At 36.8% G+C, this 16,494-nt stretch overlaps 2 protein-coding genes across 3 annotated transcripts in view; one reads left to right on the top strand and one right to left on the bottom strand.

Moving 5' to 3' along the window:
• The window catches only part of chrna8 (cholinergic receptor, nicotinic, alpha 8), a 70,225-nt gene extending 68,210 nt beyond the window's left edge, over positions 1 to 2,015 (top strand). Inside the window, exon 10 of the mRNA XM_058775973.1 lies at positions 1,075 to 2,015. Within this exon, the coding sequence (XP_058631956.1) occupies positions 1,075 to 1,617 (543 nt within the window). The 3' untranslated portion in view covers positions 1,618 to 2,015. The remainder of the gene's footprint in view (positions 1 to 1,074) is intronic.
• Positions 2,016 to 3,816: 1,801 nt separating this feature from the next.
• The window catches only part of dnah6 (dynein, axonemal, heavy chain 6), a 91,941-nt gene continuing 79,263 nt past the window's right edge, over positions 3,817 to 16,494 (bottom strand). For both annotated transcript variants that reach the window (XM_058775961.1, XM_058775950.1), the window contains exons 68-79: positions 15,643 to 15,731; positions 14,853 to 14,999; positions 11,896 to 12,034; positions 11,283 to 11,402; positions 10,580 to 10,701; positions 9,015 to 9,144; positions 8,770 to 8,897; positions 8,430 to 8,615; positions 6,593 to 6,665; positions 6,284 to 6,435; positions 5,390 to 5,612; positions 3,817 to 5,027 (exon numbers count right to left, since the gene is read on the bottom strand). In XM_058775961.1, the coding sequence (XP_058631944.1) occupies positions 4,924 to 5,027; positions 5,390 to 5,612; positions 6,284 to 6,435; positions 6,593 to 6,665; positions 8,430 to 8,615; positions 8,770 to 8,897; positions 9,015 to 9,144; positions 10,580 to 10,701; positions 11,283 to 11,402; positions 11,896 to 12,034; positions 14,853 to 14,999; positions 15,643 to 15,731 (1,613 nt within the window). In that variant the 3' untranslated portion in view covers positions 3,817 to 4,923. The remainder of the gene's footprint in view (positions 5,028 to 5,389; positions 5,613 to 6,283; positions 6,436 to 6,592; positions 6,666 to 8,429; positions 8,616 to 8,769; positions 8,898 to 9,014; positions 9,145 to 10,579; positions 10,702 to 11,282; positions 11,403 to 11,895; positions 12,035 to 14,852; positions 15,000 to 15,642; positions 15,732 to 16,494) is intronic.

Genomic DNA, 16,494 nt, shown 5'->3' on the forward strand with positions numbered 1-16,494 from the left:
TTAATAAGCGTGCGTGTGGGTCCATGTACATGCTGAATCAGGTCAAAAGTATTTAAAACAGTTATAATTTCTTTTGCAGTTTTGATTTCTGCATTATCTATGTGAATATTAAAATCCCCTGCAATAGTAAAACAGTCAAACTCTGAGGAAATCATTGATAACAGTTCTGTGACCTCTTCCACAAAGGCTGGAGAGTATTTTGGAGGCCTGTAAATAATGATAAACAGAATGCGTGGAACACCTTTCAGCACAATACCTAGGTATTCAAAAGACAAAAAAGACAAAAGACTGCAATATTTTTTAAGTAATACAAAGGGTAACACTTTAGTATAGAGACCAGTTCTCACTATTAACTAGTTGCTTATTAGCATGCCTGCTATTAACATATTGGCTGTTTATTAGTACTTATAAAGCACATGTTCTGCATGACCATATCTCTAATCCTACCCAATACCTAAACTAAACAACTACCTTACTAACAATTAATAAGCAGCAAATTAGGAGCTTATCGAGGCAAAAGTCATAGTTAATGGTTTGTTTATAGGGAGAATTGGACCTTAAGTGTGACCAAACACATTTTTGGAACAATACAAACTATCAGGAATTGTGTTCTTAAAACTTAAAATACTGCTTTCCGTTCAAACAACTAGTGCTGCATTCACAAAAATCCAACTGAATAAAAAATCACTTCTCACAGAAATCTGAGAAAGCCTCCTGAATATAAGCAATGTAAGCGAGTTGTAGAATGCAGTTGGCATCATGGTCTCCCACTGGAGATGTAATGAGGTCTATTTGTATTAAAGTTTAATGTCTCCTCTGCTACTCTTACAAGAAGAAAAGAGCTCTTAGCTACAGCTGTCTGGTATTTCTTATTTGGTTCATGTCCAGTGGGACGCACCTGCCACTTGAAGCAGGTCTGAATCTTTAAACACACAAACCTTCAGTGGACACTTTCTCCACAATCTAATGAAATATACCAACTTCATACAGCATATCATCAAAATAAAGACAGGAATGTCTCGTTCACCCATCTGAGAGCTTCATCTTTAAGTAGATTCTTCCTGCTTTTCTTAGGTGCGCGTGATCCTGCTAAACTGGTGTGCCTGGTTCTTGCGCATGAAGAAGCCTGGTGAGGAACGCAAAGCTAGCTACAAATATGACCACTCTCCAGCGCACCACGCCAGCGCCAGCAGCATTCAAATGGGAGTCATGCCTGGTCAGCCATCCTCTACCAACTCCACCACCAACGGTCACATGAACCTGTACTTTGGCTACCACTCCATTGACAGTGCTTGCTGCCCACCCAGCAGCGACTCTGGTGTGTCTTGCAGCGGTGGGCGAGTCGGTGGGTCACCAAACGAAGAACAGCGGGAGGCAGTTAGGATGTTTGTAGGTGAACAGGAGATCAATCGCATCCTAGCGGAGGTGATGTACATCGCTCAGCGGTTCCGTGACCAGGATGAGGCCGAGGCCATCTGCAGCGAGTGGAAATTTGCAGCAGCAGTCGTGGATCGGCTCTGTCTGGTGGCGTTTTCACTTTTCTCCATTATCTGCACCTTTACCATTCTCATGTCCGCGCCAAACTTCATTGAGGCTGTCTCGAAAGACTTCACATAATCGTAATAGCTTTGCATTTTCATTTGTTTTCTTTTGTTTTTAAAGATATATATATATAAAAACACCACGTGATTGAGTGTGAGAAGTGTCTACCACCAAAGTAAATTCCTTCCTCTTCTGAACTGTTGTTACAAAAAAACAAACAAACAAAAAAAAACTTGACAAAGTTGTGTATTTTTGAAATGTGACTTTTCGAACAAACATACATACCCTTGGACAAGCTGTTTGGGTGATATTTAATGTCTTTATATAATGTATCTGGACTGAGCACTTGAGGGTTGGTTTATGTAGAGATGTGTTCAGTGAGCTAAAACTGTTAGTCACAACAGCTAAAAATGTGTCTGTGAAGTTTATGTGCTGAAATTCAAACATAATCAATCCCATAATCCCTTTGGAAGTCACACTGAAACATTTGAATACCATCCCAGAAAGCCCGACCTAGTTTTCTAGTCTCTCTAGAAGTATGTTATGATCAACAGTGTCAAACACAGTACTAAGATCTAGTAGTACCAGCACTGATATTTTGCCAGAATCAGAATTGAAACGAATATCATTTATTATCTTAATAAGCGTGCGTGTGGGTCCATGTACATGCTGAATCAGGTCAAAAGTATTTAAAACAGTTATAATTTCTTTTGCAGTTTTGATTTCTGCATTATCTATGTGAATATTAAAATCCCCTGCAATAGTAAAACAGTCAAACTCTGAGGAAATCATTGATAACAGTTCTGTGACCTCTTCCACAAAGGCTGGAGAGTATTTTGGAGGCCTGTAAATAATGATAAACAGAATGCGTGGAACACCTTTCAGCACAATACCTAGGTATTCAAAAGACAAAAAAGACAAAAGACTGCAATATTTTTTAAGTAATACAAAGGGTAACACTTTAGTATAGAGACCAGTTCTCACTATTAACTAGTTGCTTATTAGCATGCCTGCTATTAACATATTGGCTGTTTATTAGTACTTATAAAGCACATGTTCTGCATGACCATATCTCTAATCCTACCCAATACCTAAACTAAACAACTACCTTACTAACAATTAATAAGCAGCAAATTAGGAGCTTATCGAGGCAAAAGTCATAGTTAATGGTTTGTTTATAGGAGAATTGGACCTTAAGTGTGACCAAACACATTTTGGAACAATACAAACTATCAGGAATTGTGTTCTTAAAACTTAAAATACTGCTTTCCGTTCAAACAACTAGTGCTGCATTCACAAAAATCCAACTGAATAAAAAATCACTTCTCACAGAAATCTGAGAAAGCCTCCTGAATATAAGCAATGTAAGCGAGTTGTAGAATGCAGTTGGCATCATGGTCTCCCACTGGAGATGTAATGAGGTCTATTTGTATTAAAGTTTAATGTCTCCTCTGCTACTCTTACAAGAAGAAAAGAGCTCTTAGCTACAGCTGTCTGGTATTTCTTATTTGGTTCATGTCCAGTGGGACGCACCTGCCACTTGAAGCAGGTCTGAATCTTTAAACACACAAACCTTCAGTGGACACTTTCTCCACAATCTAATGAAATATACCAACTTCATACAGCATATCATCAAAATAAAGACAGGAATGTCTCGTTCACCCATCTGAGAGCTTCATCTTTAAGTAGATTCTTCCTGCTTTTCTTAGGTGCGCGTGATCCTGCTAAACTGGTGTGCCTGGTTCTTGCGCATGAAGAAGCCTGGTGAGGAACGCAAAGCTAGCTACAAATATGACCACTCTCCAGCGCACCACGCCAGCGCCAGCAGCATTCAAATGGGAGTCATGCCTGGTCAGCCATCCTCTACCAACTCCACCACCAACGGTCACATGAACCTGTACTTTGGCTACCACTCCATTGACAGTGCTTGCTGCCCACCCAGCAGCGACTCTGGTGTGTCTTGCAGCGGTGGGCGGTCGGTGGGTCACCAAACGAAGAACAGCGGGAGGCAGTTAGGATGTTTGTAGGTGAACAGGAGATCAATCGCATCCTAGCGGAGGTGATGTACATCGCTCAGCGGTTCCGTGACCAGGATGAGGCCGAGGCCATCTGCAGCGAGTGGAAATTTGCAGCAGCAGTCGTGGATCGGCTCTGTCTGGTGGCGTTTTCACTTTTCTCCATTATCTGCACCTTTACCATTCTCATGTCCGCGCCAAACTTCATTGAGGCTGTCTCGAAGACTTCACATAATCGTAATAGCTTTGCATTTTCATTTGTTTTCTTTTGTTTTTAAAGATATATATATATAAAAACACCACGTGATTGAGTGTGAGAAGTGTCTACCACCAAAGTAAATTCCTTCCTCTTCTGAACTGTTGTTACAAAAAAACAAACAAACAAAAAAAAACTTGACAAAGTTGTGTATTTTTGAAATGTGACTTTTCGAACAAACATACATACCCTTGGACAAGCTGTTTGGGTGATATTTAATGTCTTTATATAATGTATCTGGACTGAGCACTTGAGGGTTGGTTTATGTAGAGATGTGTTCAGTGAGCTAAAACTGTTAGTCACAACAGCTAAAAATGTGTCTGTGAAGTTTATGTGCTGAAATTCAAACATAATCAATCCCATAATCCCTTTGGAAGTCACACTGTTTCATTTCATTCCTTGGCTTTAGTAATATTTTTGGTATCATTTAATACTATTATTTTAGAATTTAGTTATCACTGAACTGACATAAAATTCCGTACATTTTTAGCAAACATTTCCTTACCAAAGCAACATTAACATACATGTATGGTAGAATTAATATGCTCTTTAACTGTCACTTTTCATCATTTTGATATTTTTTATATAAATATTACAGTTATTAGTCTGTTGAAATCTCTCACTTGTGTCTGGTTAGTCCGAGTAATCAAGAGTGTCATTATTTTGTGACTTCATTCTGACCCTGTGCTCTGTTGTATTATGTAAAAATACTATGTAAACACTGTGGATATACGTCATTTTGTTAGAAAATATAGATTTAAAAAATAAAAAATTTAAAAAGTTATAGGTGAATCTATGTATTTTGGAGAAGAATTTTCCAGCATTTAATTTTCACTTTCTGTATATTGTGCATGGGGCATGTTTTGTTTAACCTCGTTTTTTCTTTTACAACTGGTATCTCTACTTATTAGAATTGCAAATACCAAGGCAACACTGGTGGCTCTGTGCTTAGCATATAAACACTACGACATTCCAGTTCATTTTGATTTACAATTCATTTTTAATGTTTTTTTAAGGCTTTAATGTTACTTATGCTCAAAACACTAAAAGCTCTGTTGAGAAAGGATCTAAATTTTCAAGAAGTAAGTGAAGTAAAGCATACAGCGTTGCTTATTCATTGAGTTGGCAGAGTAGTGCAGATGCTTTTGAGATCCAGTAGTCACTGGGCTGGTTGGATGGCAACATCACAGTTACCACAAAATTTGTGGAGTGTCCTAACAGACAGAACAAAATATACAATTAAATAAAAGAAACAATCAAAATGATAAAAATATGATAAGACATATAATACAATTTCAAAGCTACGGTCTGATACTAGTGGTTTAAAAACAGCTTTATAGACAATGTAATTTTTTTCTCCAGTAAAAATATGGAACCATGTTTCCAGGATAAAACCTGAAGTTAATTATGGGTAATTGTGGGCTAATTTTGAGCTGAATTTTAAAATATGAAATAAATTTACAATTGTGAGGTTTAAAGCTACAATTAGGCTTTTATATATTTCACTCTGTGGTGGGAACAGGATAACTATTTAAACTTGACACAAGATGAAGTTCTGAACAAGTCAAAAAATAACCTGTAGTTGACAGAGTTCCAGCACGAATGGAGGTCTTGTACAGAGGTGCATGGTATAGGGTGGGCTCAGGAACATAGTTTTGCTGAGGTTCGAAATGCACCACAGGCAGCATGGGATTCATCACTCTCGACAGAGCATCCTCAATAACCATGTTTGTGTCATCCCAGCGACAAGCATCCATGAACATCCCATGAACCAACACACCATCCTCCGTGGTGGGAAGCTAAAAGGGAAACCACAAAGTATTGACTTCATTCATGGTGTCAGATTTTAAAAGAGCTATACCATTACAAACCTTTTCCTTGATATTTTGAAATGAAATAATTAACCAAGGAAAATTGTATGACAATGAAAGTTTGGTTTCAAAACACAAATCTTTCTCCTCAGTTCAAAAAGCATATTTTAAGACTGGCCCATCCATTTCCATGCATCATGGTTTCTACTGCATACAACTGTTTCCACAAATGTTTCTTGAGTACCAAATTAGCATATTAAAATTATTTCTGAAGGATCATGTGACATGGAGTCGTGGCCGTTGAAAATTCAGCTTTGCCATCACAGGAATAAATTACATTTTAACATATATTAAAATAGAAAACAGTTATTTTAAATAGTAATAATATTTTACAATATTGTTTTTACTGTATTTTCTGATCAAATAAATGCAGCTTTGCTGAGCATAAGCCAAGTCCAAACGCCTCAATGGTAGTTTAATTCAATAAGTAAAATGGTCACGAAAAAATTAATTATGACTTGTTGTTCATGCTAAAAAAAAAGTGAACCTCAGAGAAAAAATAAAACTTAAATCCCTTTATCATGTAACCATCTGAAGTTTCTGCTGTAAACATATCAGAAAATATATGCTGAATAATCCCTGCATGTTTCTGGACTGACCTCCTTGTCCATGTCAAGTTCTTCCCCTGGCTCAAGGGTTTTCAGAGCTTCAGTGACAAGGGTCTGGTCTCTGTACACTGGTACCATGTTGAAACGAAAATTCAGCTCATCAATGGGCAGGTTGTATTTGCGCGCATGATTCTGCAGTGCACCTATGAGACACATGAACCAACTCTTCATTGAAAAAAAGGTGTTTCAACAAAGTTTTAAAAATACTGTAAACATTTGGATTTCACCTATGGGTGAGGGCCAAATTTTGTTAGGATTTTATTTCATTTGCCAGAGCAAGTAAGCAAACGTGTTACTTACCTGTGAGAAATCCTTGAGGAAAAAATAATCCAGAAATCCAAAAAGACTTGGGCTGACCTGTTGTGATCCAACTCTGCTCAAACACAAATACAACCAATGGGTACTACTTCTCAATTCAAAATGAAAAGAAAAAAACAAAAAAGAAGCAAAACAACTCAACTTTTGCCACCTAAGGGAGAAAGAAGTTAGCTCAAGGTAAAGTCAACAGACTTGGATCATTTCTAATTCAAATGATATGAAAGAATCAGTAACTAGAGGGTTGAAGGTTATAGCTGATGGACACAACTACCCACCCTGCTGGGGAGAACATCAGGATATTTCCAAACAGATAAATAATAAATGCTAATATTAGTGTACTACAATCTGTGTATAGAAAAAGTTCACCTCATTTTCCCCAAAAAGTTTTGTGTGAGAAACAACTGAAATTGTATTTATTCCGTGAAAATCTTGCCTTCTGGCTTAGCTCTCAAATCTCATTCATCCTCCAAAAATTTAAACTTGCTGCTTCACAAGAAACAAGACAAGAATGTCAATGAGGATTGTGCTGGTGCATGTTCTTCTTCACCACTTTCCCTAAACCTGATTTTCACCATATCATGGTAGAAGACTTTTTCGTTTTCATACATGATGGTGGGCTTATATTATGCAGTGTACCTCAGTCTATTCATGCTGATGTAGAGGAAACTTCTCACTTCAATGCTGAAATTTAAACTAGTCCGGTTACATATTCTGAGCCTTTTTCTGATTTCAAAAACAGCATACATCTGCAATTCATCCATATTAACATGAGCTTATTGTGGGTGTCTGTGTGTTATATAACAGAGCACTCAGACCAGCCATACGGAACAGCACATCAGGTCAGAGATAACAGTTTGGGTGTGCCCATCAACCCGTGCAAGAGAACTATGACCATATGTGCGTGCCAGACAGTGAAGCTAGAATATACAGTGAGGAAACTATAGTTGTTTATGTAGCATTTTTTTGACTGAATGTCAGTGTGCTGTTTGGAATGGCTGTGGGTCTCTCTAGTTCCATTTGTGAACTATAATACCAACAGCACACAGCTCATATATCACTGGCCTTTACTGGAATCCCCTACCCAGAGGAAATTGTCCATGTACAATGAGGGTGAACCTCCTGAATACAGAGTAAAAAAATGTGTGTGTGTGCGCATAAGCTTGTGAGTGTTAAACCAGAGACTATTTTAATGCCTTGCTTTAGGAATAATAGAGTCAAGAATATGATAGTCAAGATTTACAGATTGGAATAACATAATAAAGATTTAAATGCATCAAAATTTTAAGTAAGCAAGCTTTTAAAATATATATAAACTACATGTGTCACAGTGTTCCCTACAGGATTTTGGGAGACTATGGTGGTCTACGGTAAAATTCATCAATCTGGTGTCTGTCGGATATCTTTTAGAGACCAAATTGCAACTGGAAAAAACCCCCAAAAAAACAGTGACTTGAACCTGGACTTAAAAGTGGACTCAAAGTCTCAGTGCACTCACACTGTAAGAAGCCAAACTATTTGAATATGGACAACAATATGAAGATGGGTTTAACAGCATTTACTGTAAACTGAGCCAATCTGAGATTAGCAGGCATTTGTGATATGATAATTGCACTAAGTCATATGCGATTACGATTTTAGTCTGACTGACAATGCGCTGTTAAGCAACTGCACATAACACAGCATTAGAAATCTTTTATGTTATCAGAAGTGTAAAATGTTTTGGTTTATCATGAATCAGACAGGACAAATTAGCGAGCTTCCACAGTCTAAGTAATTAATAGGAAACACAAGTGTCATCATTTTGACTCCACAGACATACCTCTATAAATGCAGTGCGCAGGGTGAGGTCTTTAACCCAGCTGCCGAGGGGTTTGAGAGATGGGTAAGCAGCATTAGACCAGTGATCAGGAACCTGGTTATTCAGGAAACTGTTATAAATCTTCTCCATTTCTTCTGACATCACCACTAGACCTGCTATTGCCTTCTGCAGAGTACATAGCGAAGTCTGCAGAGAAATGCAAGCACACAAATACAATCAAGAGCAGGGAGATTAGTGTGATCAATAATTAATTCATTCTTGTTGGACTGGCTGCTGTAATCAATTCATCATTTGTAGTTTACAATAAAAAAATAAAAAAATAAATAAAACGTTATCTTACCTTAAGTACACGCAGCAGGAAGTTAAAGCGGTCTACTTCCTGTCCGAGCACAGTGGTTAGAGAGTTGACTCTACCGTTTGAGTCTTGCAAGAACAGACTCTCCACTGCTGCATCCATATCTAATTTCTCTGCTCAGATACACACACACACACACACACACACACAAGCAGGTTCAAAATCTCATTATAAAACAATGAAGTGACAGTAGACTTGTGTGCAAGGAGCTACAGGGTTTTGAGACTAACCAGGGATTCTTGCTAAGATGGAGTCAGCCAGCTCATGAACCACCTCATCATTGCTCTTCCCTCCACCTGCTGAAGAGGAGCGGGGCTGGACTTCCAGAATGGTGCTGATCAGCGTCATTGTCTCCTGCCTCTGTTTTCAATGATGGAAAGAAGACCCACATTTCTGTCAGGACCACTATCGTCAAAGATGACTGATAATTAGCATACAGTTTGGATTGGCAGTATGGTTCTGTTCTGGGCAAGAACAGCAATAACCCCGCAGGGTAAACAGAATAGAACCAACATAAATGTATTGCAGATATCATTAAGGCTCAATAATTTAATGTAACATTTTAGAAATTAGTCTGATTCAAAGGAGAATCGGAAGGCTGAATCCTGACTGATAAGAGGAGGAGTCGGGGATGGAGGTGGGTAGATATTGAGCAACACGAAAGCAGGTGATAATACTGAAGGACCTTATATATGAGTGCTGTGATAGGTGTCGCATCCCTATAGGTAGACGTGGATCAGCTGAGAGTCAGCGGATGCGAGCTTGACTAATGTGACCTGCCAGAACTGACGCTACGCTTGATGTGTTATATGTCAGGTAACAGGTGCACTTTATCTAAAGATGCGTGCAATGCACAAAAAGCAAGGACAGTCACACTGGAAATAAACATGGCTTAAGTCAAGTCACCTTTATTTATATAGCGCTTTATAGACATTGTTTCAAAGAAGCTTTACAGTATTAAACAGGAAAGTAACAGAATCATTGATGCAAAATTCTGGGGTAAATTCAAATTCAGCTGTAAAGTGCTCTTATGAGACAAAAACATCATTATTCAGCCCCAGTCAGTTCAGTGCTGATTCAGTTCAGTTTTATACCTATGTAACTTTTATCAATGATTAATAATAGTGTCAATGTTGCGAAATGTGCGAATTATGAACAAATTGGATTCAGTGGGGGCTCAGTTGGGGGACCAGTTCTCCAGTTTCACACAGTGTGGTTTATGAGGCTGCATTACAAATCAGATTTGTGGATTGATATTATTTAATAACATTTTAGGTGCATTAGGTGGAAAGGGACAGTTCACTCAAAAATGGAAATTCTATCATTATTACAAGGGATTCATGTTGTTCCAAATCTTTTTTTTCAACTCAACATGGATACATGAATGAGGACTGGGGCTATCGGGCTTCAAATAAACTCACTGGTTCTTGTGAGTCAAGTAAGTATGTGGCATATTTGATGAGCTCTATGTATTTGCTTTTATTAAGTGTTTATATATGAACATGTCTCTTTAGAAGATGTGGAATTAATAGTTCAATTCATACGAATCACTTTTAACATGTCTTTTGTATGGAAGAGATTAATAAATAAAGATGGTAATAAAGATTACCAGGCTTATGTTTGTGAGAACTAGACAAAAACCTACTGTAACCAAATTTTTATGGCATAAAGTTACAGCACAAAATTGTACAGAATAACAAGTTCTAAAATACTGGACTTGAACAAATACTCCTACTTACAGCACTAGTTTGCTGAGTTTGTTATTCTGTGTGCGGTTAAAAGAGGTGAGAATTACCTGGAAGGCCAAGTTAGCATTTTCATGCATGCCAAAGACCTCTGGATCATCAATCAGTGGCAGATCCTCAATATATTGCTTATATTCAGTCAAGCTGTCTGAATTAGGAGCAAAGTAAATCCCTGCACAAAAGGGAAGAATGTCTTGGTTACTTGAAGGTGAAGTGTGTAATGGTCTAGTGTCACTAAAATAAAGTCTGCAATGAAGTGTAGTGGCACTAAACAATCTCCAATAAAAAAAATAAAAAAAACAACATTCCCCCCACCACAAAACCAGTCTTAAGTAGCACGGGTATATTTGTAACAATAGCCAACAATACATTGTATGGGTCAAAATGATCCATTTTTCTTTTATGCCAAAAATCATTAGGATATTAAGTAAAGATCATGTTCCATGAAGATATTTTGTAAATTTCCTACCATAAATATATCAAAAATGTATTTTTGATTAGTAATCTTCATTGCTAAGAACTTTTTAAATCTCAAATTGTGGGGTCAAATTACACCCAGAAGTAAGCAAAAACTCACAAAACGTCCTTTTGGGGACACCTTCATTTGCAAAAAATGGCATAAAAATAGAGTTTTTTTTTTTTTAATTGTAAAAATATATAAAGTTTTGTGTTACAGTACTACACTAGTTGTACTGTATATAAAAACAATAGAAGTCTATGGAATTCCCCATTTAGCTAAGTAGACATGTGAACCTGATTTAGAGAAGGTATAGACGTCCTCTAATGTGGCTGGGGAGAAAAAACTCTTGAGTATGGTGCGCAAACATCGCTGATCCCAGGCATCCGTCACCCTGCCTCCATACGTAATCTCACCTACAGAGATAATAAAACACACACACATAAACACATTCCATTTCATTGCATGACTGACTGACACCTTGCCAAGAATTAATGAGACAGTTTGACACTGTGTGAAGCTTCCTTAATGAGTCTTTCCCAAAGCCTCTCATAACAACATTACTGGAACATTCTTTTATAGTCCCCGCACGCCACCAGCTGCACCAAATTTAATAACATTTATTTTCACCAACTGATGGTCTGAAAAATGATGCCTACTTAAACCAATGCATTCTTAACAATTAGAAAACTTTTTGGAAATCTTAGTGAAAGAGACACTAAATTTTTATGACAAAATTCAATCATACCACATTAATATTCATATTTTATTTCTTTATGAATAAAGTACTTTATACTTGATTATAAATTTAATTCTTAAGCAAACTCAGAGAAACAGCTGAGAGAAATGTGTGAAAGTGTGGATCAGTAACTGATGCTATAAATACTTCTGCAATAAACACACACATACCCGTGATGTATATAAGAGCATCCCAGGGTATATGTCCTGTCTGGCAGTAGAGGTTTAGGTTGAGAAGAGCACACTCTCTGTCACTGTCATTGAACTCATAACGGATGTTCCAGCCCAGAGGACCAAATTTCTTCCTCTCCTATACATACATAAAAGCATACACACACGTACAAGAAAAACACTTACAGACAAATAAGTGAAGGATTTAGAGGATGTGATTTAGTAAGGCCCTCTTGAACATGTAGCAATCTGCAAATAATTGGCCAATTTTTTTAACTAAATTAATATTCAATTTTTCAAATCATTTCTGTATCAAATAAATGCTATACTCAGAGAATCCTGGGAAAAAAACAAACAAACAAAAAACTTTCTATCACAGTTATAAATATTAAGCAGTACAACCATTTTTGGTTTGATACATTGGTAATACATTCATCAGTGATGATTAACATGGATAATAATAAGGGTCAGGATCTCAGAAACAAGACATGAGAATGATTTTCGGGAGTAATTGCTTTGCCATTTCCTGGAATAAATTAAATTTTAAAATTACAGTTATTACAGTTAAAATTACAATTATTTTAAATTGAAATAATATTTAACAACATTACTGTTTTCACTATAATAAATAATGCAGCCTTTGCGAGCATAAAATACTTTAAAAAATAATGCAACCATAGTGTAGTGTATATGAACAAATATCAACATACAGTGGGGCAAAAAAGTATTTAGTCAGCCACCAATTGTGCAAGTTCTCCCACTTAAAAAGATGAGAGAGGCCTGTAATTTTCATCATAGGTATACCTCAACTATGAGAGACAAAATGAGAAAAAAAAATCCAGAAAATCACACTGTAGGATTTTTAAAGAATTTATTTGCAAATTATGGTGGAAAATAAGTATTTGGTCAATAACAAAATTTCATCTCAATACTTTGTTATATACCCTTTGTTGGCAATGACAGAGGTCAAACGTTTTCTGTAAGTCTTCACAAGGTTTTCACACACTGTTGCTGGTATTTTGGCCCATTCCTCCATGCAGATCTCCTCTAGAGCAGTAATGTTTTGGGGCTGTCGCTGGGCAACACGGACTTTCAACTCCCTCCAAAGATTTTCGATGGGGTTGAGATCTGGAGACTGGCTAGGCCACTCCAGGACCTTGAAATGCTTGAAATACATGGCCCCATTCATTCTTTCGTTTACACGGATCAGTCGTCCTGGTCCCTTTGCAGAAAAACAGCCCCAAAGCATGATGTTTCCACCCCCATGCTTCACAGTAGGTATGGTGTTCTTTGGATGCAACTCAGCATTCTTTCTCCTCCAAACACGACAAGTTGAGTTTTTACCAAAAAGTTCTATTTTGGTTTCATCTGACCATATGACATTCTCCCAATCCTCTTCTGGATCATCCAAATGCTCTCTAGCAAACTTCAGACGGGCCCGGACATGTACTGGCTTAAGCAGGGGGACACGTCTGGCACTGCAGGATTTGAGGTCTTTGTTACTTTGGTCCCAGCTCTCTGCAGGTCATTCACTAGGTCCCGCCGTGTGGTTCTGGGATTTTTGCTCACAGTTCTTGTGATCATTTTGACCCCACGGGGTGAGATCTTGCGTGGAGCCCCAGATCGAGGGAGATTATCAGTCTTCTTGTATGTCTTCCATTTTCTAATAATTGCTCCCACAGTTGATTTCTTCACACCAAGCTGCTTACCTATTGCAGATTCAGTCTTCCCAGCCTGGTGCAGGTCTACAATTTTGTTTCTGGTGTCCTTTGACAGCTCTTTGGTCTCGGCCATGGTGGAGTTTGGAGTTGGACTGTTTGAGGTTGTGGACAGGTGTCTTTTATACTGATAACGAGTTCAAACGGATGCCATTAATACAGGTAACGAGTCGAGGACAGAGAAGCCTCTTAAAGAAGAAGTTACAGGTCTGTGAGAGCCAGAAATCTTGCTTGTTTGTAGGTGACCAAATACTTAATTCTTTAAAAATCCTACAATGTGATTTTCTGGATTTTTTTTTCTCATTTTGTCTCTCATAGTTGAGGTATACCAATGATGAAAATTACAGGCCTCTCTCATCTTTTTAAGTGGGAGAACTTGCACAATTGGTGGCTGACTAAATACTTTTTTGCCCCACTGTATTAAGTATTTTGAATGTAGACCTGCAATATAATTCCGAAAGATATTATGCTTAATATTTTTTGGTAAATGTGTTTTTTTTTAGGATTCTTAGATGAATAAAAAGTTAAAAAGAACAGTATTTATTTAAAATAGAAATATTTTGTAACAATACACTACTGTTCAATAGTTAAGGGTCAGTAAGTATATATATACAGTATATATATATATATATATATATATATATATATATATATATATATATATATATAATTTTTTTTTTTTTTTTTTTAAATTAATACTTTTATTCTGCAAGGATGTACTAAATTGATAAAAGTAAAGTGATAGTGAAGACTATTAGTAAAATATTTTTAGAAAATATTTCTATTTTGAATAAATGCTTTTTAACTTTTTATTCAATAAAGAATCCTGAAAAAAGTAGTACAGGTTCCAAACTTTTGATCGACGGTGGTTATTTAAATATATTTGAATCAGACACAGAGCTTTTACTGTAAAATTTACCACTAAATAAGTGGTTTGAAGCTGTTCTTTCACAAAATCATAGACACATAAGAAATGAAGAGAAGCAAATTTAAAGTTAACCCCAAAAAAATTTACCATACATTATAAGCTGCACAAGAGCAAAGTTTCCATCCAATTGTTTTTATTTAATCATAAAAACTGCATTAGCGTTCCACACCAGTCCTGCTCATATTTAATGGCAAGAAAAACATAAGGCTTTCCATAAGGTTTCTAATATTTATAATCTCTATAGGCTTCAAATTGAATAGAACCCCCCCATCATTGGCTACACACTGAATTTTCAACCCTAGAGCCCTGACCTGAATGATGGCGTGGAAGAAACACACTCCAAAAATGATCTTCCTCCATTTCCTGCCAAGGATGTGTTCCTCAAAGAACGTACTGCTGATCTCAGTAAAGGCGCGTCTTACATTGGCACGGAGACCCTTTGGGGGCTCGTTAGTAACCTACCATCACATTAACAAAGGCTCATTAGTTCCCTGGCAACACAAGCATATTAACAACAAAACAAAAATTAGAGCCAAAGAAATAAAATAGAACTCATAAAAAAGAATTCATAAACTAAGTTACAAACTCTAAAAGTCTGGCTGCTAAAAGACATCCATGTCACTGCACTTTCATTATAATGAAACATTGTTTAAGTTCTTATAAACTACTATTGGTTCCAGTGATTTGGTAAAGCTAGGGTTTAATTGATAGGGACGTGAGCACAGGGGTGTTAATGTATTAGGTTGAGAGTGAATAAAATATGAAAGCACTCCTCCTTGTGAAGTGTTATCTTCTTTTTGCAGGAGTGTGTGACTAAAATTTTAATTTGATATACATGCAGACATATCCCAGTGCTAGAAGGATGAATGACGTGTAAAAGGTAAAAATATGTGCATGTCATCAGCATATGGATGCCACTGACGCGTGAAGCTTCACTCTATATTGATGTATGTTTTCCTCCCGAAAGATAAAAAAATGAGATAAAGGCATGTGAATGCTTTCCTGAAAAATCACTACTTGTTTGTGAGCACTCACAGAACTTTATGACTATCAGTTTCTAGAGCTTTTAAGTATGTATAAGCAAGTGTGTCTTTGTGTTACCTTGACAGAGTTTTGCAATACAGTGACAGGAAACACATTGGTAGGCATGGAGCTAAGGAACAGTCTGAAGTCCTCGTGGATAACAGTGTCTGCAAAGGTCGTACAAGAACAGGACAATAGAAAACAGGAAAACAAAATAGCTTTATAGTGGATTCACATGTGCAACACACACTCTGTAATAAAAGGTAGAAGCAGGTGCAAAACAGGTGAGTCTGTCTAAAACAGAACAATAATATTTTCACTGAACCATACAAACAAGCACACAGACACAAATATAAACATACAAAAATAGTTTTCGTGAATCTAGTCATTCATTTGACATGTTTAATGTCATACTGATCTAACAGTGTCAGCTTCAGGGACAAGGTTCAGGAGAAGTCTGTAACTATAATAAGCAGGTTTTGATGGATGAATTTTTTTAAGCAGGGGTTTCAAGCTTTTTCCTGCTCTTCTTATTTTTTACATTTACTTAATTTTTTAATGCAGGAGAGACAACCAAACAAATACGGTACACTACAGTTTAAAAATGGGGTCGGTAAGATAAAGATTTTTAAAGAAATCAATAATTTTATTTATTTCAAGGATGCATTAAATTAATCAAAAGTGACATTTTTTAAATGTGTTCACTATTTCAAATAAATGCTGTTCTCTAGAACTTTATTTTTATCAAAAAATCCTAAAAAAATGTATTGCGGTAAAATATTTTCCATGTAGGTTACACTTTATTGTAAGGTGTCCTTGTTACAGTGTAATTATACATTTAAGAACTAAGTAATATTAATTAACTACATGTACTCAATATATGGCTTGGGTTAGGATTAGGGTTTGTCTTAGGGTTACTTGCATGTAATT

This window comes from Onychostoma macrolepis, chromosome 01, assembly GCF_012432095.1.
Source record: "Onychostoma macrolepis isolate SWU-2019 chromosome 01, ASM1243209v1, whole genome shotgun sequence".
Lineage (NCBI taxonomy): Eukaryota > Metazoa > Chordata > Actinopteri > Cypriniformes > Cyprinidae > Onychostoma > Onychostoma macrolepis.